Source organism: Nerophis lumbriciformis, linkage group LG31, assembly GCF_033978685.3.
Source record: "Nerophis lumbriciformis linkage group LG31, RoL_Nlum_v2.1, whole genome shotgun sequence".
Lineage (NCBI taxonomy): Eukaryota > Metazoa > Chordata > Actinopteri > Syngnathiformes > Syngnathidae > Nerophis > Nerophis lumbriciformis.
Window position 1 is genome coordinate 13185001 of NC_084578.2, and position 27500 is coordinate 13212500.

A 27500-nucleotide genomic window follows, 5' to 3' on the forward strand; every position below is an offset into this window, starting at 1 on the left:
TGCTAAATGATAAACAAGCAATTATTTTAATAATTAAATATGGTCATTTTAAATGAATTATTATGATAATTTAAAATTAATTATTTCAAATATGTTTATTTTAATTCTATGGCTGGATGTAATAAGGAGTCAGAAAAAATACAAATAAAAATACAATTAATTTTGATGTTTTTAGCAAAATATAGTAAAAATGTATTTATTTTTTTTAATTTTTTTATTAATAAATATATTTATTTTTAGGTAAGATAAACATAATAATACAATTTGTCTCTAGTATGGATGATTTAGTTCTTGTCACCCTGTTGTGAAAAAAGGCTGTCCTCACTCAGGTCCGCATGGAGCTGGAGGGGGCGTGGCCTCCAGCTCCAGCTGAAAATCGGGAGTTTTTCGGGAGAATATTTGTCCCGGGAGGTTTTCGGGAGAGGCGCTGAATTTAGGGAGTCTCCCGGAAAATTCGGGAGGGTTGTCAAGTATGACTTATAGTCCGAAAAATACGGTATTTATTTTATGTAGAAAAAGTATTTTTCTATTTTATTTATGTTATGTAATTATGTGCTATGTAAACAGTTTTATTTTCTGTGCTGTTAATACCCATCTTGACTAACTGGTTAATAAAAGTGCCACTGACTGTTGTCATTTACTTCAATTTCAGTGAATCTCGCTCAAAAATTAATATATTTATATAAATATTTTCACCGGAAAAATACATCGAGAAATATGTCGAATATCGAGGTTAAGTAAAAATATATCGAGATGTACTGTTTCGTCCATATCGCCCAGCCCTAAGACAGACCATTCCACAACGTAAAAAAACCCCCACCAAAGCATGCTTTATGTAATAGGAATAATCTTGTTGTGTATGGGGATACTTATTGGGGTGCTGCCTGGGATCAAAGACAAACTGGGGGACAGGGATTTTAAAACTGGTTAAAATGAGTGCCAAGTTTGTATTCATTGAAATCAGTCATTACCTTCCAGGTTTAAAACAGACAAGCACTGATACCCATCATACTTGTCTTCGGGAAGATTTTCGCACTTCATAGGGAGGTGTCCCTCGTCCAGGACCGTCCAGCAACTGTCCTTTAAAACTTCGCAAAAATTTCGGCAAGGCAACACCGACATTGGAGAGCTACAGTTTGGTAGCAAAAGAAGGCAGAAAAACATCTCCACATCATGGTGACAGTTTGACCTCAACAACCAAGCCCAGTCATTTAGGAGCATTCTGACTGCCTCAATGCTGGTCTGGTTGAGGTGATTGGGCACAACAAACTTCTCACCAGCCATGGACGAACAGAAGGGAAGAGTAGTATTCAGCATTAAGCAATGCGGGGTTTTACTTGTAGCTTCTGGTTTAGCTGAGTCTTTGTCATTTCCGGCTGGTGCCCAACTTTCCGTGTTTGAAGAGCTTTGATTAGGTTTTAACTGACTTTCTGGTGTTGATGTTAAGATCTGGTTAGGTTTCACTGTCCTGCTAGTTGGAAAAGCCTGATTATTGACTTGGTGCTGGCTAGATAGGGGTGATATTGTACCACCTGATTGCCTGCTAGCTATAGCTGGTTGTACAATTAACATACTTGCCGTTTCCAATGTAGGAAATACACTAGGTGTTTTCATTCTAGAGTTATGTGGATTTTCTGTAGAATCAACAGCATCGGAGTGGAGAATTTCCACTTTTTGCATCTCCTCGGGTACCAGAACAGTTTCTGAAGATTTCCTGCTAACAACCTGGTTTAATAAATCTGCAATATCAGCTTTTTCACGTGAATGAGCTGTCAAATCAGACTGATTTGCATTCCAATTTAAGCTACCCCAATTAACATTATCACTCTCCTCAGTTCTATGACTACTGAACTCAGCACTCTTGTGAAACGTCGGATCATTAACTTCAGCAAGTACACTTCCCCCACTGGCAAACCTATAGCGGTTACTGGGCACTAATGACTTATTTGGGTTTTCTACAAACACACTTTGTGTTTCAAACCCAGACTCTGTGCTGATTGCATCCTGTTTTGCAAATTCAGATTCTAAAAGAAGACCTGAACTCTCATGTGCAAATTCAGACCCAAATCCAAGTTCTGAAAAAGCATGATTGGATTCCGCAGAACCTATAGCTTTGAGTGAGGAAATGTTATTACCAGGTTCACTTGTGCTTGGCAAAATCGTTGTTGTGCCCTTGTCTGATGCGTGATCAATCTCCACTGTCGGTGTAATGGTAGTCAGCTGAGGAGTTTGAGTCTCTTGCCAAGGCGGGGTAACGCTTTGGTTTGTCCGTCTGTCTTCCGAGACCTGTGCTCTAGCATTTTCAGTATGCTCGGTAGGTACTTCTCCATTACCAACAGGACTGCCAGAACCTTCATGATCCACTAACGGAGCCAAAGTAGTGGTCCGAGTCCAAGGCCATAACCAGGCATCAGAGAAGGCCACACAAAGCGTCAACAAAAACAAAATCCCACAAATGGTCCTCATCCTGGGCATATTGTTGAGCACATCCACCTGTTTGATCAGACTCCCTGAGTGAACTGTGACATGCCCTGACAGCCACTACTCTCCATACACACACTCACACACACACATACACACACACCACCACACACACAAACTAGTGATGTCTCTTCAGTCTCTCAAGTCTGCAGGAGACAAGTGAAGAGTATCCATTCAAAATAGTAAGGAGGGAGAGCAAGACAAGCTGAGCTCCTTATTGGCTGCCCTGACAATATTTCCCCCTTCGCAACTCCTCCTCCTTTTGTCAGTGAAAAGTGATCTCCCGCTGACCTATACCTTAGAATTATGTCAGTCTTTCTTTTCAGTGCGCAGTACGAATGCTTGAAAAAAGGACTATTTGTTAAAACTAGAAACAGGGATTTAATTGCCAATGTGAGTGTGGTTATTTGTTTATATATGTAACCAGTGATTGGCATCTTTCTCTAATTTAGCTGTAATAGACTCAAGCTCACCTGTGACCTTCAACAGGATAAAACAAATGTTTGGTTTTATGCATACAGTCTGAGGGGTCCATATGAAAGGCACCTATACCACATGTATTCTTGTTCAAACAACCATCCAGGCTTTATTTTCCAGTACAGACAATGGGATGTGTTGACAGACAACCTGGACGTCAGCCAGAAGCAGCTTGAGTGATAAAAGGAACGCATGGCGTCTTTCATAAAAAGGATCGCACTCTGTGCATTCATACAGAGAAGATGACAGGAAACCCTCCATTACTATCAAGTGTCCGTGAAAAATGGCAAAGATAAACAAACTGCATCTTATCGGAGACAAGACCAGAGCTCAGTTTTCATCTCAAGGACAGTAGTGTTTTGTATCCAAATCGGATACTTAAAAGGGATCTGTTTACTCCAAATCTGGTCTGAACAACAACATTTCAAATCAAAGCAAGTCAAATAAATATATATCGCCCATGCACGAAACAGGTTGTGGTAAAATGTGCCAGAGTCAAAAGCTAAAGTCTTTAAAAACAAGTTGCTGTTACATTCAGTCAGCCATGAACAAACATTTGTCAGTCTGTAAACCTAAATAAACAATGTGTATAGTTGGGATTGGTTAATAAACATTTAGGTAATAAACGCTGCCTTTTTGATAATGATTAGCCTAAAGTTTCAGTCTCTGAATTCCTTTGGTTCACGATATTATTCAAACAGAAAGGGTCTGTAGAATATTATAAGGAGAAAGCTTGAGAAAGCCCCACATTTCCACAAACATAAACAAATATATGTTCACAAGGGTTTTGGCTTAGGTGCTCGAGTGGACATCTCTCATCCGAAAAATTATTATACTGCAATATTGCAAGAGTTTTTTTTTCATACGAAAATCTCCAATACTCATTGAAAAAAACAAACGTCATTAAAAAAACGCAAGCACGAGACGCCAAAATAAATCAGTTTTTTGGCGTATGGACGTTTTTTTTAATAATATCCACAAAGTTCAGTGAGCAAGTTGTGTTTTGTGTGTTGATTTTTGTGCTGGATAATTTTTATTTTGAGCCATGACTAGGGAAGGTTGTTTGCATTGGGTCATATAAGTAATGTTGTGCTGTCCGTCCGAGCACAATTCAAAATCATTGACCTGAATTAATCGCGTTACCCATAAGATGGCAGCAAAGTTGCAGAATCAAAATTGTAAGGAATATAAAATTATTGAAATGACTCTGCGGGCCAAATTCCTTATCAAACACTTGACATCTCTCGGGGCAAATTAAGGACGCCTGCAGGTTGTATTTGGCCCGCGAGCTAGAGTTTGGAAACCCTGCAATATGGGCAATATAATGGTTCACTTTCCAGGGGCGCTGGACTTATTCCGGCTTTAGAAGCGTGTAAAAACAAAAGTATCATATTTTATGAGCAAGTCTATTCAGGTCTATTTACATACAAAAGGCACACCGAATTATAAGGCAAACTAAAGGGGTCATATTTTTTTTTTTTTTCTACATTTGTTTTACAGAGCATCTTCAAGTCCCTGTTTGACCGGATGCACCGTCTTATTTACGTGCCTCCACTTCGATAGCATCTTCTACCCGTCATCTTTGTTGTACCGGTAATTTTTAGCGCTTCCATAGTGAGTCTACTGACAGATATAAGTTAGAACTGTACTTTATATTAGAAATGGCAATGAATGAATGCCCCACAACAAGAGAATAGAGAATAAGAAAGGGACTATTGACAATGACAGACGCACAATTGTTTACGACTTATGCAGATCCCAACTGCACATCAGCAGGTACCAATAGGTAAGAAAACTTGTTTTTTTATAATATAACAAAACAAAACGCCAGATAATGTCTCTAAATAGGTGTCATTTTGGAGTCCTTATGCACACACCACAATAACACCTGAAAATTGAAGCACAGTACGTCTGACTACAGTAGCCGTACTGCGCCGACAATCCATCAAGCTGTGCGGCTTCGTAGCTTACCAAAGTCGTGCTAAAACATTTTGACCAATTTTTAAGAGCCGTGTTTAATGTTCTATATTCTCAATGAAACATCACAGTTTTGGTGTGGCTTGCTTACGAGTACTTGCGCGCGTCGTTTATTGAACAGGCAGCAACCTGCAATCAACACATTTCTCCAATGTGTGACTGCCATCTGCTGGTCACACTTATCATTACAGCATGTACCAAATAAAATAGCTTTGAGGTCGGTAAGCGTAACTAGAATTATTACGTACTTTAGGCGCACCGGGTTATAAGGCGCAATGTTGATTTTTTGAGAAAATGATAGGATATTCCAAAATATACGGTACTTAAAGGGGGACATTATCACCAGACCTATGTAAGCGTCAATATATACCTTGATGTTGCAGAAAAAAGACCATATATTTTTTTAACCGATTTCCGAACTCTAAATGGGTGAATTTTGGTGAATTAAACGCCTTTCTATTATTTGCTCTCGTGATGTCACATCGGGAAGCAATCCGCCATTTTCTCAAACACATTACAAACACCGAGTCAAATCAGCTCTGTTATTTTCCGTTTTTTCCACTGTTTTCCGTACCTTGGAGACATCATGCCTCGTCGGTGTGTTGTCGGAGGGTTCAACAACACGAACAGGGACGTATTCAAGTTACACCAGTGGCCCAAAGATGCGAAAGTGGCAAGAAATTGGACGTTTGTTCCGCACACTTTCCCGACGAAAGCTATGCTGCAACAGAGATGGCATAGAAGAATATCGACCCTAGCTTCCCTGGCCTGCTGACATCAACTCCAAAACTGGACGGATCAGCTTTCAGGAAAAGAGAGCGGATGAGGGTATGTCTACAGAATATATTAATTGATGAAAACTGGGCTGTCTGCACTCTCAAAGTGCATGTTGTTGCCAAATGTATTTCATATGCTGTAAACCTAGTTCATAGTTGTTAGTTTCCTTTAATGCCAAACAAACACATACCAATCGTTGGTTAGAAGGCGATCGCCGAATTCGTCCTCGCTTTCTCCCGTGTCGCTGGCTGTCGTTTCGTTTTCGTCGGTTTCGCTTGCATACGGTTCAAACCGATATGGCTCAATAGCTTCAGTTTCTTCTTCAATTTCGTTTTCGTTACCTGCCTCCACACTACAACCATCCGTTTCAATACATGCGTAATCTGTTGAATCGCTTAAGCCGCTGAAATCCGAGTCTGAATCCGAGCTAATGTCGCTATAGCTTGCTGTTCTATGCGCCATGTTTGTTTGAGTTGGCATCACTGTGTGACGTCACAGGAAAATGGACGGGTGTATATAACGATGGTTAAAATCAGGCACTTTGAAGCTTTTTTTAGGGATATTGCGTGATGGGTAAAATTTTGAAAAAAACTTCGAAAAATAAAATAAGCCACTGGGAACTGATTTTTAATGGTTTTAACCCTCCGGAAATTGTGATAATGTTCCCCTTTAAGTCGCGGCAAAAATACGCAGAGAGCAAGATTTGACAAGAAACGCCTACATTTAAAGGTTTCTGCAGGTAAACAAAAAAAAGGACAAAAACAAGCCAATCTCAATGTCAGCTCCAACAATACCAAGGAAATGAGAGACAATTTGCTCACGCATTTTCTCACAAAGTGGTGACCCTCGCCCCCATCCTTGTTTGTGAATGACTGAGCATTTCATGGAAGCTGCTTTTATGCCCAATCATGGCACCCACCCGTTCCCAATTAGCCTGTTCACCTGTGGGATGTTCCAAATAAGTGTTTGATGAGCATTCCTCAACTTTCTCAGTCTTTTTTTGCCACTTGTGCCAGCTTTTTGGAAACATGTTGCAGGCATTAACTTCCAAATTAGGCAATATTTGCAAAAAAATAACAACGTTTTACCAATTCGGATGTTAAGTATCTTGTCTTTACTGTACATATATTTATAAGGAACATTTTTCAAAAAGACAATATAGGCACATTTCCATACAATCAGAAGGAGATTTTGTTAACCTGTAACATGTTATTATATTAAATAATGAATTGGAAGAATCGGTTTGAATCGAGAATGAATTCTGAATGGAGTTGTCACTCCTGGAATTATGATCAGATTGAATCGTTAGGTGCCTAAAGATTCACACCACTATTGTATGTCACTTCCTTCCGGCTGTTTCTCGGTCAAACACACCATCAACACTTTCTGCGTATTTTCATGGATAAATGTCCACTCTTTGCATGTTTTCCCATACATTTATTTGTGTAGAAATGGATGAGATAAGTTAATAAAATATCATATGAAAATATAATAATTTAATAAAAAATGTGTAATAATGGAGAAAAATTATATAAACTGCTATAGGTTAAAAAAAAAATTCTTAATCTTCTCACTCACAAATAAATGTGCAAAAAGTGGTTAGTTTTGGTTTTAACTCTGGTTTTGTCATCGTAAGCGGTTGTCAGTCAGCCAGGGATGTCATCATAAACGGGTTCAACTGTATATTATTCAGCGAGACGCTAATTAGAACATGGCTATAACTTTAATGGAGAAGTCATATGACGGATTTTAGTTCCAGACATGAATGGTGGAGGGATGATGAAGTGAAGACATATTTTGGATCCTTCAAAAGGCTTTTTTGAAACATGTTGCAGGCATCAAATTCCAAACGAGCAAATATTTGCAAAAAATAACAATGTTTTTCGGTTCGAGCATTAAATATCTTGTCTATGCAGTCTATTCAATTGAATATAGGTTGAAAATGATTTACCATTTACACAATGTGCCAACTTCACTGGTTTTGGGTTTTGTAAATGCTAAATTCATTTTATCAACTTAAAATAAATATTACTTTAATAGGGAGATGTAAAATTTAACTACATTTATTGATGAGGTTTGGGCTTTTACTATGACATCATTTTTAAAAACGGACCTTACTCAGTTTTAATTGAAGACCCCTGATCCACAGTACGGCTCATACTTGCCAACCTTGAGACCTCCGATTTCGGGAGATGGGGGGAGGGGGTGGGCGTGGTCGGGGTGGGACGGGGGCGTGGTTGGGGGCGTGACTAAAAGGGGAGGAGTATATTTACAGCTAGAATTCACCAGGTCAAGTATTTCATATATATATATATATATATATATATATATATATATATATATATATATATATATATATATATATATATATATATATATATATATAAGAAATATTGACGTTCAGTGAATTCTAGCTATATATATATATATATATATATATATATATATATATATATATATTTTATTATATGTATATATATATATATAAAATAAATACTTGAATTTCAGTGTTCATTTATTTACACATATACACACACATAACACTCATCTACTCATTGTTGAGTTAAGGGTTGAATTGTCCATTGTTGTTCTATTCTCTGTCACTATTTTTCGAACCATGCTGAACACCCTCTCTGATGATGCATTGATGTGTGGCACGCACAAAAGTGCTTTCATCAAATGCACTAGATGGCAGTATTGTCCTGTTTAAGAGTGTCACAACATTGCTGTTTACGGCAGACAAACTGCTTTACGGTATACAAAAAAGTGACTGCTGTTGTCTGCAACGCTGGGAGGACGTTAATGAAACTGCCTAACAATAAACCCACATAAGAAACCAAGAACTCGCCCTCCATCATTCTATAGTTATAACGTGATTGGGCAGGTACGCTTTTTTATATTGTGGAGGACCTGAGTCCGCCTGAATTTCAGGAGAATTTCGGGAGAAAATTTGTCCCGGGAGGTTTTCGGGAGAGGCACTGAATTTCGGGAGTCTCCCGGAAAATCCGGGAGGGTTGGCAAGTATGCTACGGCTTCATGTTTTCTACTTCAGAGTGGAACCAAGTGGGGAGTAAGCGAGGAGTATGCTAACACTGTCAGTTCACACACTTTTGATGTCGCGACGCTGCAAAACCTCAACTTCTAACATCACCGAGCCAATATTTTGAGTTCCCCCAAAGTAAACACAATGAGTGATCTGTTTATTTAAAACAAAATGCCAATAAAAACAAATGCATTTTTCCAGACGATGCTTTCACATGTATTTTTTCTGCACAGTTCATAAAATAGGGAGCTCAGCTGGAAAACACCTTTAAAAAAAACGACCGAATTTAATCACCATAAATGGGGTCTTTCCAATCCTTTCAAGTCTACCCCACTGACTCCAAACGACAGGAGTAATTACAACACAAGCTGAAGATTTCCTGTTTTCAAGAGGTGGCATTTGGGATTGAAAGAGATAATTAGGGCTGGAATACTTGAAAGCTTTCCAGTATGTGAAGGCCAGAAGAGAGGTTTTACTGTCCTCCGTCTGCTGGGGATCGCGGTGTGAGACCATCTCCCACATGCCAAACATTAAACAAGGAGTTGTCATGGTTCAGTGAGAGTTTGGCTAACATTTAATTGGTTCATGTGCCGGCAACGGCAGTGTTGCGTGTTCGACACTCGTGTGCAGCCCAGGGAAAAGGTAATCATTGAAGGACTTTCTTTAAATTTAGTTCAAATCCTCTGCTAACTGGGGACCAGAATGCCAGAACTTTTAAAAGAGTCTTCTACTACAAACCAACAAAAAGTGTTTAATTGTATAACTGGATGACTTCAAGTCCTACTGAAACCCACTACTACCGACCACGCAGTCTGATAGTTTATATATCAATGATGAAATTTTAACATTGCAACACATGCCAATACGGCCGGGTTAGCTTACTGAAGTGCAATTTTAAATTTCGCGCAAAATATCCTGCTGAAAACGTCTCGGTATGATGACGTCTGCGCGTGACGTCACGGATGGTAGAGGACATTTTGGGACAGCATGGTGGCCAGCTATTAAGTCGTCTGTTTTCATCGCAAAATTCCACAGTATTCTGGACATCTGTGTTGGTGAATCTTTTGCAATTTATTCAATGAACAATGGAGACAGCAAAGAAGAAAGCTGTAGGTGGGAAGCGGTGTATTGCGGCAGGTGTTGTGCCGGATAACGCACCCCCGCCGTAGAATGCACCCCCTGACTGTTGTGCCGGATAACACAGCCGGTGTTTCATTGTTTACATTCCCGAAAGATGACAGTCAAGCTTTACCATTGGCCTGTGGAGAACTGGGACAACAGAGACTCTTACCAGGAGGACTTTGAGTTGGTTACGCAGACGCGGTACCGTGAGTATGCATGCAGCTGCGGCTTCCAAACTTTTGATTGCTTGCCCGTACGTGCGTGCCGCTATGTGCATGTCACGTACGTAACTTTGGGGACTTTGGGGAAACATATGTGCTGTATGAACTTTGGGGAGGTGAACGGTACTTTGGGCTGTAGGATTGAGTGTGTTGTGCAGGTGTTTGAGTTGTATTGGTGGATTATATGGACGGGAGGGGGGAGGTGTTTGTTATGCAGGATTAATTTGTGGCATATTAAATATAAGCCTGGTTGTGTTGTGGCTAATAGAGTATATATATGTCTTGTGCTTATTTACTGTTTTAGTCATTCCCAGCTGAATATCAGGTCCCACCCGCCTCTCACAGCATCTTCCCTATCTGAATCGCTCCCACTGCCCTCTAGTCCTTCCCTCTCACTTTCCTCATCCACAAATCTTTCATCCTCGCTCACTCAAATTAATGGGGAAATCGTCGCTTTCTCGGTCCGAATCGCTCTCGCTGCTGGTGGCCATGATTGTAAACAATGTGCAGATGTGAGGAGCTCCACAACCTGTGACGTCACGCGCATATCGTCTGCTACTTCCGGTACAGGCAAGGCTTTTTTATCAGCGACCAAAAGTTGCGAACTTTATCGTCGATGTTCTCTACTAAATCCTTTCAGCAAAAATATGGCAATATCGCGAAATGATCAAGTATGACATAGAATGGACCTGCTATCCCTGTTTAAATAAGAAAATCGCATTTCAGTAGGCCTTTAATACATGCCTCATAGTATAGTCCACTTGAAAGGTATTCTCAGAAAATATTACATGTTTCTATTACTGTGTCTGTTACTACAGGATATATATACATAAATATATATAAATATATATATATACCTGGGTTCGATCGAACCCTAGGGGTTCGGTGAGTCGGCCTCAGGGGTTCGGCGGAGCCTACGCCACGGAGGTAAAGACACATCCGACTTATCGTGTAAATAAAAACTTCTCCCTATCAGCGTATTATGGATACCCCCAAACAATGTTCCCTCTAATTTTCCATCTGATTTGCAGGTTGTTTGATTGATCGATTTAAACTTTTACTAGCAGATTGCAAAGGAAGATAATACATTATATGAAACAGTACAGTTTACACAGTACAGTGCATATTCCGTACAATTGACCACTAAATGGTAACAACCGAATACGTTTTTCAACTTGTTTAAGTCGGGGTCCACGTTAATTAATTCATGGTAATGTGTGTAAGGTGTGTAATTTGTTGTGAGTTCATGCACTGTGTTGGTTTTGTTCTTTGTTCATGCACGGTTCATTTTGTGCACCAGTAAAAAAACATAACTTTTTCTTGAATTTGAAACATTTATTTTTTATTTTTTAGGGTTTGGTGAATGCGCATATGAAACTGGTGGGATTCGGTACCTCCAACAAGGTTAAGAACCACTGATATATACTTAAAGCGTTTATAAAAAATGATGATGGATGTTTGTGGATGTTTTTTAGGGCGCTTTTTAGTGGGAATAGAGTAGTGTTGTCCCGATACCAATATTTTGGTACCGGTACCAGTACCAAAATGTATTTCGATACTCTTCGGTACTTTTCGATACTTTTCTAAATAAAGTGCACCACAAAAATGGCATTTTTGGCTTTATTTTAACAACAAATCTTAGGGTACATTAAACATATGTTTATTATTGCAATTTGGTCCTTAAATAAAATAGTGAACATACTAGACAATTTGGGTTAGGGTTAGGGGAAACTCGGGGGGCTCGACTGCGGATGTTGTGGATCGGTGGAGGGAATATTTCGAAGATCTCCTCAATACCACCAACACGTCTTCCTGTGAGGAAGCAGTACCTGGGGAATCTATGGTGGGCTCTCCTATTTCTGGGGCTGAGGTTGCCGAGGTAGTTAAAAAGCTCCTCGGTGCGAGGGCCGCCAGGGGTGGATGAGATCCGGCCGAGTTCTTTAAGTCTCTGGAAACTGTGGGGATGTCTTGGTTGACAAGACTCTGCAGCATCGCGTGGACATCGGGGGCGGTACTTCTGGATTGGCAGACCAGGGTGGTGGTTCCTCTCTTTGAGAAGGGGAACCGGAGGGTGTGTTCCAACTATCGTGGGATCACCCTCCTCAGCCTTCCCGGTAAGGTCTATTCAGGTGTGCTGGAGAGGAGGCTACGCCGGATAGTCGAACCTCGGATTCTGGAGAACAGTGTGGTTTTCATCCTGGTCGTGGAACTGTGGACCAGCTCTATACTCTCGGCAGGGTCGTTGAGGGTGCATGGGAGTTTGCCCAACCAGTCATGTGCTTTGTGGACTTGGAGAAGGCATTCTGGGGGGAAGTCTTGTGGGGAGTGCTCAGAGAGTATGGGGTATCGGACTGTCTGATTGTGGCGGTCCGCTCCCTGTATGATCAGTGTCAGAGCTTGGTCCGCTTTGCCGGGAGTAAGTCGGACCCGTTTCCAGTGAGGGTTGGACTCCGCCAAGGCTGCCCTTTGTCACCGATTCTGTTCATAACTTTTATGGACAGAATTTCTAGGCGCAGTCAGGGCGTTGAGGGGATCTGGTTTGGTGGCTGCAGGATTAGGTCTCTGCTTTTTGCAGATGATGTGGTCCTGATGGCTTCATCTGGCCAGGATCTTCAGCTCTCACTGGATCGGTTCGCAACCGAGTGTGAAGCGACTAGTATGGGAATCAGCACCTCCATGTCCGAGTCCATGTTTCTCGCCCGGAAAAGGGTGGAGTGCCATCTCCGGGTTGGGGAGGGGATCTTGCCCCAAGTGGAGGAGTTCAAGTACCTCGTAGTCTTGTTCACGAGTGAGGGAAGAGTGGATCGTGAGATTGAAAGACCGATTGGTGCGGCATATCGATCCGTTGTGGTGAAGAAGGAGCTGAGCTGGAAGGCAAAACTCTCAAATTACTGGTCAATCTACGTTCCCATCCTCACCTATGGTTATGAGCTTTGGGTTATGACTGAAAGGACAAGATCACGGGTACAAGCGGCCGAAATGAGTTTCCTCCGCCGGGTGGCAGGGCTCTCTCTTAGAGATAGGGTGAGAAGCTCTGTCATTCGGGAGGAGCTCAAAGTCTAGCCGCTGCTACTTCACATCGAGAGGAGCCAGATGAGGTGGTTTGGGCATCTGGTCAGGGAGGTGTTTCAGGCGCGTCCGACCGGTATGAGGCCACGGGGAAGACCCAGGACACGTTGGGAAGACTACGTCTTCCGGCTGGCCTGGGAACGCCTCGGGATCCCCCGAGAAGAGCTGGACGAAGTGGCTGGGGAGAGGGAAGTCTGGGCTTCTCTGCTTAGGCTGCTGCCCCCACAACCCGACCTCGGATAAGCGGAAGAAAATGGATGGATGGATGGACTTAAGCCTACTATGCTACTGTATTTTAATGTTGGTGATTATGGTGGTACTTTGGGGGCCAATTGTTTTTTGAGGTGGTACAAGTTTGACAATCACTGATCTAGACCACAAGGAAGTGTTTTAAATGTAAAATAAAATCACCACGGGTCCCCTTGAAGGTATTGCAGCTGTGGCCTTTTCAATTTGGGGTCTTGACCTTAGCAAGTGGAACCGCTGTCCAAACAGGGAGGCGGGTCCCGAGACGCATGTCACGCAGGTTGAAAAATACAGAAATGTTGGTGTCTGGTCCTGGTAGAACTTCGACCATTTTGAGGGTATCATAGCATCCCCCTCCCCTCCATCGCCGGTGTTATTTCAGCACGTGGGGGGGTCATTGACCTGTTGCTGCGCGTCACCATGTTCAGCGGTTTTACAAGCTCCGAGGCTCTCGGTTTGAAACGGCACACACAAACAGAGACTGGAAGGAGATGACACATGGCGGACATCAACGTGCGTGCATACTGAGACACACACAAACACGCTCACACTACAGTCGCACAGCATGTCGCAGCTGTAAACACTGACACAGTGCTGAGACCATATGGTGCAGCACTAATTGCCTGCTTTGATGGCTCCAAAATATGGCTTCACTTCATCATCCCTCCACCATTCATGTCTGGAAATAAAATCTGTCATATGACTTCTCCTTCAAGTTGTAGCCATGTTGCAATTATCATCTCGCTGAATAATATACAGTTGAACCCGTTTATGACGACATCCCTGGCGGACTGACAACCGCTTCCGTTGACAAAACCAGAGTTAAAACCAAAACTAACCACTTTTTCAACATTTATTTGTGAGTGAGAACATACAGAACATTTTTGAACCTATAGCAGTTTATTGACATAATTTGTCTCTGGAAATGTCCGATAATATCGGACTGCCGATATTATCGGCCGATAAATGCTTTAAAATGTGATATCGGAAATGATCGGTTTGAAAAAGTAAAATGTATGTATGTACGGAGTGGTACACGGACGTAGGGAGACGTACAGAGCGCCAATAAACCTTAAAGGCACTGCCTTTGCGTGCCGGCCCAATCACACAATATCTACGGCTTTTCACACACACAAGTGAATGCAAGGCATACTTGGTCAACAGCCATACAGGTCACACTGAGGGTGGCCGTATAAACAACTTTAACACTGTTACAAATATGCGCCATACTGTGAACCCACACCAAACAAGAATGACAAACACATTTCGGGAGAACATCCGCACCGTAACACTACATAAACACAACAGAACAAATACCCAGAACCCCTTGCAGTACTAACTCTTCCGGGACGCTACAATATACACCCCCCCCCCCCCCCCGCTACCCCCGACCTCCCACCTCAACCCCCCCCCCAACCCCACCCACCTCAACCTCCTCATGCTCTCTCAGGGAGAGCATGTCCCAAATTCCAAGCTGCTGTTTTGAGGCATGTTAAAAAAAAAATGATGCACTTTGTGACTTCAATAATAAATATGGCAGTGCCATGTTGGCATTTTTTTTTCCATAACTTGAGTTGATTTATTTTGGAAAACCTTGTTACATTGTTTAATGCATCCAGCGGGGCATCACAACAAAATTAGGCATAATAATGTGTTAATTCCACGACTGTATATATCGGTATCAGTTGATAATGGAATCGGTAATTAAGAGTTGGACAATATCGGAATATCGGCAAAAAATCCATTATCGGACATCTCTATTTGTCTCCATTATTACACATTTTTTAGTAAATTATTGTATTGTCACATGATATTTTATTAACTTATCCCATCCATTTCTACACAAATAAATGTATGGGAAAACATGCAAAAAGTGGACATTTATCCATGAAAATATGCAGAAAGTGTTGATGGTGTGTTTGACCGAGAAACAGCTGGAAGGAGACGACATACAATAGTGGTGTAAATCTTTTGGCACCTAATTATTCGATCAGATTACGATTCCTGGGGTGACAACTCCATCCAATTTATTATTTGGTATAATAAAATGTTACAGGTTACTAAAAAGCTCCTTCTGATTGTATGGAAATGGGCCTAAAATGAAAAATAATTGTATATATATATATATATATATATATATATATATATATATATATATATATATATATATATGTTTATTTATTAGCCTTTATTTAACCAGGTAAAATCCCATTGAGATCAAAGATCTCTTTTCCAAGGGAGACCTGGCCAAGAGGGCAGCAGCAAGGTTACATTAAAAACAGTAAACAAATACATAAAACATCACATTTACAACATTAAAACTTGCTCACATGACACATGTGCATACAGACAAGGTAGACTGCAATCCTTTCACAGAAGCTTTAAACTCATTCAACGTAACTAGGGTTTGAAGTTTAATGTTCGATTGTAGGTTATTCCAAGCCTTCGGTGCTGAAAACCTAAATGCTTTATATATATGACCCTATACATATATATATATATATATATATATATATGTATATGTATAGGGTCACGGTGGGTGCTGGAGCCTATCTCAGCTGCATTCGGGCGGAAGGCGGGGTACACCCTGGACAAGTCGCCACCTCATATATTCATATATATATATATATATATATATATATATATATATATATATATATATATATATATATATATATATATAAAACGTCCACAGTTTCCAAAAACAATTTGAAATGTGGACTCGTCGGACCACAGAACACTTTTCCACTTTGCATCAGTCCATCCCGTCTGAAAGGATTTGCAAATCATTGAGATGGGCTCCAGCACCCCCTGCGACCCCGAAAGGGACAAGCGGTAGAAAATGGATGGATGGATGTATTCTGTTCTTATTTACGATTTACACCAGGCTCGGGATCTTTCTGTGTGGAGTTTGTATGTTCTCCCCGTGACTGCGTGGGTTCCCTCCGGGTACTCCGGCTTCCTCCCACCTCCAAAGACATGCACCTGGGGATAAGTTGATTGGCAACACTAAATTGGCCCTAGTGTGTGGATGTGAGTGTGAATGTTGTCTGTCTATCTGTGTTGGCCCTGCGATGAGGTGGCGACTTGTCCAGGGTGTACCCCGCCTTCCGCCCGATTGTAGCTGAGATAGGCTCCAGCGCCCCCCGCGACCCCAAAGGGGAATAAGCGGTAGAAAATGGATGGATGGATGGACAATGTGCCAACTTCACTGGTTTTGGGTTTGCAAAAAAACCCAAAAAGCCTGCGTATCCAGCTTTGGGGTATTGGCTTTAACGTTTCCACTCTTTCTCATTATATTACGCCTGTTTGCTGTTTTATTTCACTTGTGTATGTTTTTATTCTTTAGTTAAAATGTATTTCGAATGTGTCCTGTTTAAAATCAGCCCGCGGGCTGCACTTCAGACACCCCTGTTCTATAGACTATGGGGCCATTCAGCAGCAGACCAACCAATCATGCAACTGATAGATTCAAATGACCGAGACCTCCAACGAGTGATTGTGTTTCAGAAAGGGAGGCGGTGGGGGTTGGCTAACAGAATGAAGGTCAGAAGGTCACCGCTATCAGATTAGGAAAGGAGAGGGTCCTGTTTCTCACAGACTCTTTCCACAGTCCTATAGACATACGAGCAATGTGTGTGACAGTAGCTACTTGGACAGTGAGTGCAATTTAACTTTCTGATCAAAATTCGGCAAGATTTGTACAAAATAAGCAAGCTCCTTTCATCAAATTTCATTACACCTAGTGTGTGTGTGACAATCATTGGTACTTTAACTTAACTTTAACTTTACACATACAAACTGTAGCACACAAAAAAGCACATTTGATAAAAAAATACGTTATTATGGTCTTACCTTTACTTATAAATAAAGTCCATTTGCCGCTGTTGTGCTGGATTAACGCAACCCCTGACAGGAGTGTTATATCAACTAAAGCCCTCACTTAAACTTTCCACGTGCAAGATTGAATCTATTTAAAAAAGTGTAACCGAGGGTTTATAAATGTCGCCTATACTGTATGAAACTACAAAATAACAAACACGGAGGCTCCAGTTTACACGAGGACCACTTTATTTACCTTCTTTCAAAAACCTCCGCTCCACTACAACATGTCATCACTTCCGCTCTTGGCGCCTTCAAAATAAGAGCTCAAGGCATATACTGTATAACAGCGCATAACAGGAACGTAACATCACAAATAGGAAAGCCCATAAAAATAGGTTACAAAAGTTATTTAATAAGAAGCCAAAAAGTGCAAAAACAATAATGTTCGTGTTGGAGGAGTTGTGAATTAGATACACCTGCAGTCTGCAGGTGTACTTAATGTTGTGGCCCTGCAGTCATTCATAACTCCTCCAACACGAACATTATTGTTTTTGCACTTTTTGGCTTCTTATGAAATAACTTTTTTAAATAGATTCAATCTTGCACGTGGAAAGTTTAAGTGTGGGCTTTAGTTGATATAACAATTCTACGGCGGGGGTGCAGGAGGCGGGATTACTGGAGCCTCAGCCAGTGCGTCTTTTGCAGCCGTTTTATGATCGCTCAGCATAAGAAATACGTTACACACATACAGTTGTTGACAAAATACACTGTACATTATACACCTCAGCTAACTAAACTATGGAAATGTATAATATAGTTCATATAGCAATACGGTCTCACTGCACAGCAGGCCAGCAATTAGCCGAGTCCGTCCATGTTGAGGCACTGAGTGACGTGCCTCAACTGGCTGCTGATCACCGCACCGTCTCTTCTCAGTATTTGAACGGCAAATGTGAAAATTCAGCGATTTTGAATAAAAATAATCTAAAACTGGTGAAGTTAAATGGAAAATAACTTTATAGTATAATCATTGGATACATATACATATAACAATTTAATTTTTTTTTTTTCTTTTTACATTTTCTTTCTTTCCATGATGGCAGGTGAGGCCCCCCCCCTCTAGTGACTGCACGTCACTGAGAGATATTAAATGCAAGCCAATATCGTCCGATACTTGTTTTTTGCTTATATCGGACATATAGTATAATATCGAATTGGGACACCCAACTAAATGACATAGTACTTTCTCGTAGTATTAATTCGGATGAACATTTCAACAATTAAACTCTTAGCTAACATGGATGAGTAGCTTGCCCTAATTGCTGAATGAACCCCTTAGCAGCTCCCCCGCAGATACTGTAAATACAAAAATGACACATTACTCATTAGCCTCTTTCTCATTCACCAGTTTCCTGGGGGCAATGCCCTCGGAAACCCCTAAACGGAGTCTTTTGAGTCTTTTTCACCGAATAATCAGCCATCCTCTCGAAAGAGACGGAGCCCTGCAGGGTTCCCCCACAGTCCTGCTCAGACAAGCAGAAACAGCCCGGCTGTCCGCGTGAATAAGACACATTCCGTAACAACAGGAGAATATGTGGCCCGCGGTGCCTGAGCAGCAGTTACGGTGCAGGGAGGAGGAAGGGGTCATGTAATAACACCATGCATTTTCACTTTTTTTTTTTTTTTTTTTTTACAATAAAAATAGAATAGAATTTGAATAGGGGCAAAAACAGTTCTAAATATTTCCAATACAATTAATGCAAAGTTCATAGAGTTTATAGTTGTTGCTAACTTCTAACTTGTGTCCCTCACTGGGCTTTTAAATACAATCAATCAATATACTAGAACAGGGATGTCAAAGTCGTTTTCACTGAGGGCCACTTCGCAGTTATGTTTGGCCCCAGAGGGCCGATTCTAACAGTTAATACTATTATTACACGATTTTTTAAAGCATTTTATTAGTAGATTTTTTAAAAACTAAAATGTAAAAAAAATATGGTAAGTTGCAATTATTTCACCTCAAAATTAAGTATATATTACTGTAGAAGGAAAAACAGTATTGCTGTTTTATGGTAAAAAAAATAATAAAAAAGGCAGCTCAGTTGGCAGAATTTTACTGTAAAATTTACATGTGTTTTTTTTTTTTTACTGTAAACAAAAGAAATTTGTTTTTTTTACCGCAAATCAACAACTGTAGATTTTACGGTTTATTACTGTAAATCTCAAAACGGCACTACAGTTTATTACAGTAAAAAAAGTACTATTTTTTTCATTAAGAGAAAGATGCTGTAAAAACCACAGTAAAGTCACCATTTTACCATGACATATATATATATATATATATATATATATATATATATATATATATATATATATATATATATACATACATATATATATATATATATATATATATATATATATATATATATATATATATATATATATATTAGGGCTGCAACTAACGATTAATTTGATAATCGATTAATCTGTCGATTATTACTTCGATTAATCGATTGATAATCGGATAAAAGAGACAAACATTTTATATACATACATTTCTATCCTTTCCAGTATTTTATTGGGGGGGAAAAAAACAGCATACTGGCACCATACTTATTTTGATTATTGTTTCTCAGCTGTTTGTACATGTTGCAGTTTATAAATAAAGGTTTATAAAAATTACAAAAAAATAAAAATAAAATAAAAAAAAAAATTTAAAAAAAAAAAAAAATTGCCTCTGCGCATGCGCATAGCATAGATCCAACGAATCAATGACTAGATTAATCGCCAACTATTTATATAATACATTTTAATTGATTTAATCGATTAGTTGTTGCGTATATATATATATATATATACAGTCGTGGTCAAAAGTTTACATACACTTGTAAAGAACATAATGTCATGGCTGTCTTGAGTTTCCAATCATTTCTACAACTCTTATTGTTTTGTGATAGAGTGATTGGAGCACATACTTGTTGGCCACACAAAAAACATTCTTGAAGTTTGGTTCTTTTATGAATTTATTATGGGTCTACTGAAAATGTGACCAAATCTGCTGGGTCAAAAGTATACATACAGCAATGTTAATATTTGGTTGCATGTCCCTTGGCAAGTTTCACTGCAATAAGGCACTTTTGGTAGCCATCCACAAGCTTCTGGTTGAATTTTTGACCACTCCTTTTGACAAAATTGGTGCAGTTCAGCTAAATTTGTCGGTTTTCTAAAATTGACTTGTTTCTTCAGCATTGTCCACACGTTTAAGTCAGGACTTTGGGAAGGTCGTTCTAAAACCTTAATTCTAGCCTGATTTAGCCATTCCTTTACCACTTTTGACGTGTGTTTGTGGTCATTGTCCTGTTGGAACACCCAACTGCGCCCAAGACCCAACCTCCGGGCTGATGATTTTATGTACCGTATTTTTCGGAGTATAAGTCGCACCGGAGTATAAGTCGCACCTGCCGAAAATGCATAATCAAGAAGGAAAAAAAACATATATAAGTCGCATTTTTGGGGGGAAATTTATTTGATAAAACCTAACACCAATAATAGACATTTGAAAGGCAATTTAAAATAAATAAAGAATAGTGAACAACAGGCTGAATAAGTGTACGTTATATGAGGCATAAATAACCAACTGAGAACGTGCCTGGTATGTTAACGTAACATATTATGGTAAGAATCATTCAAATAACTATAACGTATAGAACATGCTATACGTTTACGAAACAATCGGTCACTCCTAATCGCTAAATCCCATGAAATCTTATACGTCTAGTCTCTTACGTGAATGAGCTAAGTAATATTATTTGATATTTTACGGTAATGTGTTAATAATTTCACACATAAGTCGCCCCTGAGTATAAGTCGCACCCCCGGCCAAACTATGAAAAAAACTGTGACTTATAGTCCGAAAAATACGGTAGTCCTGAAGAATTTGGAGGTAATCCTCCTTATATAAATATACATACTTATATAATATATGTATATATATATATGTATGTATATATTCATATATACATACATATATGATATATACACACATATATACATACATATATGATATATACACACATATATATAATATACATGTATACACACACACACACACAAGTAGACAACTCAGCTGTGCACCTTACTTGGTTGTGTTAAACTTCAAGCACTATGCATAAGGACATAAAAAGTGGTTTTTTTTGCATGAGATTACCAAATGTTATCTGCCGTGCTATCATTACTTCGAGGACAACTGTCGAACTGTCTGCAAATGGTGTGTGTGCGTGCATAATAACAGCTGAAGACACAACTTTATTATCTGAACTGTGCAACAAGACTGTTTTTTTGCTTTTTTAAAGCAAATGCCCCGCTGGCGCCTTGAGAGAGATGATGGACAACCATGGCCTCGTCCCCGCGCTGTCAACAGCTGTTTTTGAGCAATGTCGGAAAGGAAGAACAATTCCACTTTCCCACAGGGCCCAGTGTGTGAAACGTTGTAATTTTCAAGGAACTTGCAGAAACTTAAGTTTGCCACACAACATGTATGTATTGAAACCAAAGAGGAAGGTCAATACTTTGATGTGGGGAAATACCTCCCTCTGCTGTCCACAACTTGGTACAGACTCCTCTAGCCTGTTCTCATCAGAACCATCAGAAATACCAAAGAGCATCTAAAATGATCAACATTATTTGATATATATGTATGTATGTATGTATGTATGTATGTATGTATGTATATATATATATATATATATATATATATATATATATATATATATATATATATATATATATGTATGTATATGTATATATATATATATATATATGTATATGTGTATATACATATATACATACATACATACATACATATATATATATATATACATATATATATATATATATATATATATATATATATATATATATATATATATATATATATATATATATATATATATATATATGTATGTATGTATGTATGTATATTTATATATATATATATATATATATATATATATATATATATATATATATATATATATATATATATATATATATATACTGTATAACCCAATGCGGCCCCCGAGTCAAAAAGTTTGGGGACCCCTGACGTAAATCAATTCATGGTAAAACAGCGGGAAACACTAGACATTCACCCAGAAGCACCTGGAGTGAGCAAACTCATCGGAAAGATGGCACCGTAGCGCTAACAATAACACAACTTGTCAGTGTCTTTGCAAGTGTTGTATGACAACTCTTTGCCTCGTGGACGTCAGCGAAGAAAAATCCATAAATTAACCGCACTTTTTTATGAGCCGCAGGGTTCAAAGCGTAGGAAAATGTAGCAGGTTATTGAATGCATTTGTTTAATAACCTTAATGTGATTCATCTGAAAAAAAAAAAATATATATATATATTTAGTAACGTGCAAGTAGAGCGCTTACAAAGCCATACAAAACGACTCGGTTTATTTTTAGTATGCATCATTTGCAATAATAGGAATGGCGACTTTGCATGGACGCTATCTCACATCTTTGCCAGCGCACGTCAAAAAAGGAAATGCATGCAGGTGGTGGTCGCCAAACATAAACACACCTGGGGAAAATCAAACATGACGACCAATCGGCCTGTCAACGACCGACCAGCAGCTCATGATAGACAAAGCACTTAGATCCAATGTTAAATCATGATAGGACAAAAAAACAACAACAATGTTGTGTACGTGTAATGTTAAGTGTAGCAAAAAAACATTCACACAATGTTCAACAATATTTATGTCGAACAAACCCAAACACACATGCACAGTTGGACGCGAGTTGACAGACTTTACATCCACTTTTCCATAATCATAATTTGTACAATGTTCAAATTCTAATCATTTTGAATGCATCATGTTGCAGTCAGTGGGGAGGAGTCTCCTCCTACTGGCAGCTTTAAAGAATGCAATTTTCTCGACTTACTTTTGCACACATGCATAATATATTCTGTTTAACAGCTATGACCTGGGTCTGATTATAGCTGTCACACACACAATTAGATAATGGGTCCCCTGGCCAGAACAAAATCCCTCGGGGTTGTCATAGGAAACAGACCTAAATGTTACGCACATGTCGCACAAAACACACACACACAAATATACCCAAGTGTCACAAATAATACTGGAAACAACAGAAAGCGCTTGTTGGGGAAAATATGATTATTAGTAACCATAAATTCTGTCAGGCAGTTGAATCCAGGGGCACCAAATACTTGGCCCCCATACACGAGACTCCTAAAGGGCCCCCAATGTTGAAGCCCCATGCACACACATTTGTTACGTGTACATGCGCTAAAAAAAAAAAATATTGCATGACTTCGGTTGAAACCAACTTTTTGGTTAAACAACAAACATTTTTTAAATGTTTTTTTTAAATACGATATCAACATATCTAGAATAGGGTTGTATGGTATACCGGTATTAGTGTAGTACCGCGATACTAATTAATTTTATTCGGTACTATACCGCCTCTAAAAAGTACCGGTCCATCACCGCCTCTGCATTTGACCTATTACCCTTGATCACCCCTTGTGAGGTGAGGGGAGCAGTAAGCAGCAGCAGTGGCCGCGCCCGGGAATCATTTTTGGTGATTTAACCACCAATTCCAACCCTTGATGCTGAGTGTCGAGCAGGGAGGTAATGGGTCCCATTTTTTAGCATCACAAAATCTTCTTTCATTTTTTTTTAAATTTATATAATGTTTATAAACTCAGGAAATATGTCCCTGGACACATGAGGACTTTGAATATGACCAATGTATGATCCTGTAATGACTTGGTATCGGATTGATACCTAAATTTGTGGTATCATCCAAAACTAATGTAAAGCATCCAAACAACAGAAGAATACGTTATTATTACATTTTAACAGAAGTGTAGATAGAACATGTTGAAACAGAAAGTGAGCAGATATTAACAGTAAATGAACAAGTAGATTAAAAATTCATTTTCTACCACTTGTCCTTAATAATGTTGACAAAATAATAGAATGGAAAATGACACAATATGTTACTGCATATGTCAGCAGACTAAATCAGGAGACTTTGTTTGTTTACTTACTACTAAAAGACAAGTTGTCTTGTATGTTCACTATTTTATGTAAGGACACACTTGTAATAATAAACATATGTTTAATGTACCCTAAGATTTTTTTGTTAAAACAAAGCCAATATAGCAATTTTTTTGTGGTCCCCTTGGTTTAGAAAAGTACCGAAACGTACTGAAAAGTATCGAAATACATTTTGGTACCGGTACCGGGACAACACTAATCCAGAACATGGAACATAGAACATAAACCCCTTAAATATATACGTATTAGGGCTGCGAATCTTTGGGTGTCCCACGATTCGATTCAATATCAATTTTTTTCATTCAACGCGATTCTCGATTCAAAAACGATTTTTTTCCCGATTCAAAAGGATTCTCCATTCATTCAATACATAGGATTTCAGCAGGATCTACCCCAGTCTGCTGACATGCAAGCAGAGTAGTAGATTTTTGTAAAAAGCTTTTATAATTGTAAAGGACAATGTTTTATCAACTGATTGCAATAATGTCAATTTGTTTTAACTATTAAATGAACCAAAAATATGACTTATTTTGTGAAAATATTGGACACAGTGTGTTGTCAAGCTTATGAGATGCGATGCAAGTGTAAGCCACTGTGACACTATTGTTCTTTTTTACATTTTTTATAAATGTCTAATGATGATGTCAATGAGGGATTTTTAATCACTGCTATGTTGAAATTGTAACTAATATTGATACTGTTGTTGATAATATTCATTTTTGTTTCACTACTTTTGGTTTGTTCTGTGTCGTGTTTGTGTCTCCTCTCAATTGCTCTGTTTATTGCAGTTCTGAGTGCTGCTGGGTCGGGTTTGGTTTTGGAATTGGATTGCATTGTTATGGTATTGCTGTGTATTGTTTTGTTGGATTGATTCATTAAAAAAATAAAAATAAAAATAATAAATAAATAAATAAATAGATTTGAAAAAAATAGATTTAAAAAAAAAAAAAAAGAGAATCGATTCTGAATCGCACAACGTGAGAATCGCGATTCGAATTCGAATCGATTTTTTCCCACACCCCTAATATGTATATATATATATATATATATATTTTTATTTATAACATTTTTTTTTTTTTTTTACATAAAAGTTCATGCAAGTTGTTTATACTGTAAAATCTACGGTTGTTGAATTTTATAGTGTATTATTACTCTATATTGAAAGTGGATTTTACTGTAAAGACATTTTACTGTAAAAAGTTTACATGAACAGTTGGATTACTTGCTTTAAAATCATAAAAGTCAAGCAGCTATTTAAGTATTTATCTTTATTTTGAACATTAACATTGTTTTGAAATGTATGATGATATAATATTTTTATTACTAGAGATGATTCAAGTGTAAATATATGTAATTGTACGCAGTACATTTATTTTTGTTAATATATTTATGTTAAAATAATTATGTGTAAGTTATCACACAACTTTAGTATGCTTAAAGTCCGTTGCTATAGTTATTAGCTATTGTGCTCAAGCTGTACTTTTTCTATCTGTGCAAGGACAAAACTTCTTGTCTGAGGGGTTATGTAATCTTTGTTTTAGCCCGCTAACAGCCAAGGACTTCAAGGACCTCAACGAAGGTAAGACGACAGCACGCAGACGAAGCAGAGACACGGCGAAATCACAAGGCCCCCAGCACATTCCGTCACGTATTGTGCGTACTGGAGCTGCTATGCATTGTATATGTGACCACTCCTTTTAGAGGCGGCCTCAGTGATGTTGACTGAGGAACTCCTGAATAAATAGAGGGATGCGGGAGCTGTACCTTAGAGCGTAGGGCGAGACTGTGACTAAGTGTGCAGCTCCATGCGTGACAACACATTCAGTATAAAGTGGCCAGAATATCAATTTAAGTCAGTGTAGTCATTATTCACTTAAATATAATTATACATCTGTCAAGTTTTCCTTTACTTTCGTGTGAAAAGTAGAGATCAGCTGATACACACACTATTATTATAAGTGGATAATATGAATCATAATATTACATCATTATCATTATTATTATTATGACTATATTATTATAAGTGTATCTCTTGGGGGTTAAGTCTACCCCTGTCTTTAAAAACTAGTGACTCCTCTGTTTCTAACTCTAATCAAGGGTCTTTGAACGCGCCACAGCTACATGCAATGAGATGCAAAAGTGAAACTTGTACATAACGTTCTACTATTCTGCCACGGATAGATTTATTGTGTCTATCAAATCCTTGTTCCAAAATGCTTTGACGACATTATGACGTCTGTGTTGAGTGAAATGTTTGAAGTTAGGTTTGCTCCTATGCAGGTTGAAGGAACCCTTTTGGATTTTTGATCGGTGTCATGTCTGTGTAATCATGTTTTGTTTTAGTCTTGTTTTGTTTTGTTTAGTTATTGGACTCTTTAGTTTCTGGCTTTTCACTCCCTTGTCTTGTTTCCATGGTTACCCATTAGTTTCACTTGTTCCACGTTTGGACTCATTGTGCACTCTTGTTTGTCACCATAGCAACCCATAAGTTTTCACCTGTCACGTCACGCACCTGTTTCACGTTTTGAGTCACGCACCTGTTTTAGTTAATCATGTCTGTAGTATTTAAGTTCATTGTTTTCAGTTTGTCTTTCTGGCGACATACCGCATTTATGCTTCTGCACACTCTCCACACACCCTTAAGACCCTTGCTGCTCTTTTTTCATGCCGGTTTCTCGTCCAAGTAAGTTTTCTTTATTCATGCCATAGTTTGCAAGTTTTGTTTAATTGTTCATAGTTTCTGCCTTTGTGCAAGTTTTGTGTTTATAGTCAAGTTTTGTACTTCCGCCCCTGTGCGCGCCTTTTGTTTGATCCTTTTTTTTTTGTAGTTATAGTGTTTAAATAAATCATGTACTCCCCTTCACGCCACGTATGGTCCAAATCTTTTGCACCTCGGGAGAACAAACCACGCCACAGTCCCAGTCGTGACAATAGGGGGTGTAGGCAGTCTTAGGTAGTCAACCTTATTAATGAACTTTACAGGCGTTGAATACCATGAATTGATTTACGTGGACCCCAACTTAAACAAGTTGAAAAACATATTCGGGTGTTACCATTTAGTGGTCAATTGTACGGAATATGTACTGTACTGTGCAATCTACTAATACAAGTTTCAATCAATCAATCAATTATGATTTTATATCAATATTTATGAGGTCTT

At 38.8% G+C, this 27500-nt stretch overlaps 1 protein-coding gene across 2 annotated transcripts in view; it reads right to left on the reverse strand.

Moving 5' to 3' along the window:
* Positions 1-27500, reverse strand: part of col18a1a (collagen type XVIII alpha 1 chain a) — a 245130-nt gene that overhangs the window by 102595 nt on the left and 115035 nt on the right. Inside the window, exon 1 of one of the 2 annotated variants that reach the window (XM_061926549.2) lies at positions 2136-2632. The exons of the other annotated variant lie outside the window; for it this stretch is intronic. Within the exon in view, the coding sequence (XP_061782533.1) occupies positions 2136-2475 (340 nt within the window). The 5' untranslated portion in view covers positions 2476-2632. Of the gene's footprint in view, positions 1-2135; positions 2633-27500 lie in introns of those variants that run through there. 2 annotated transcript variants of the gene reach the window in all.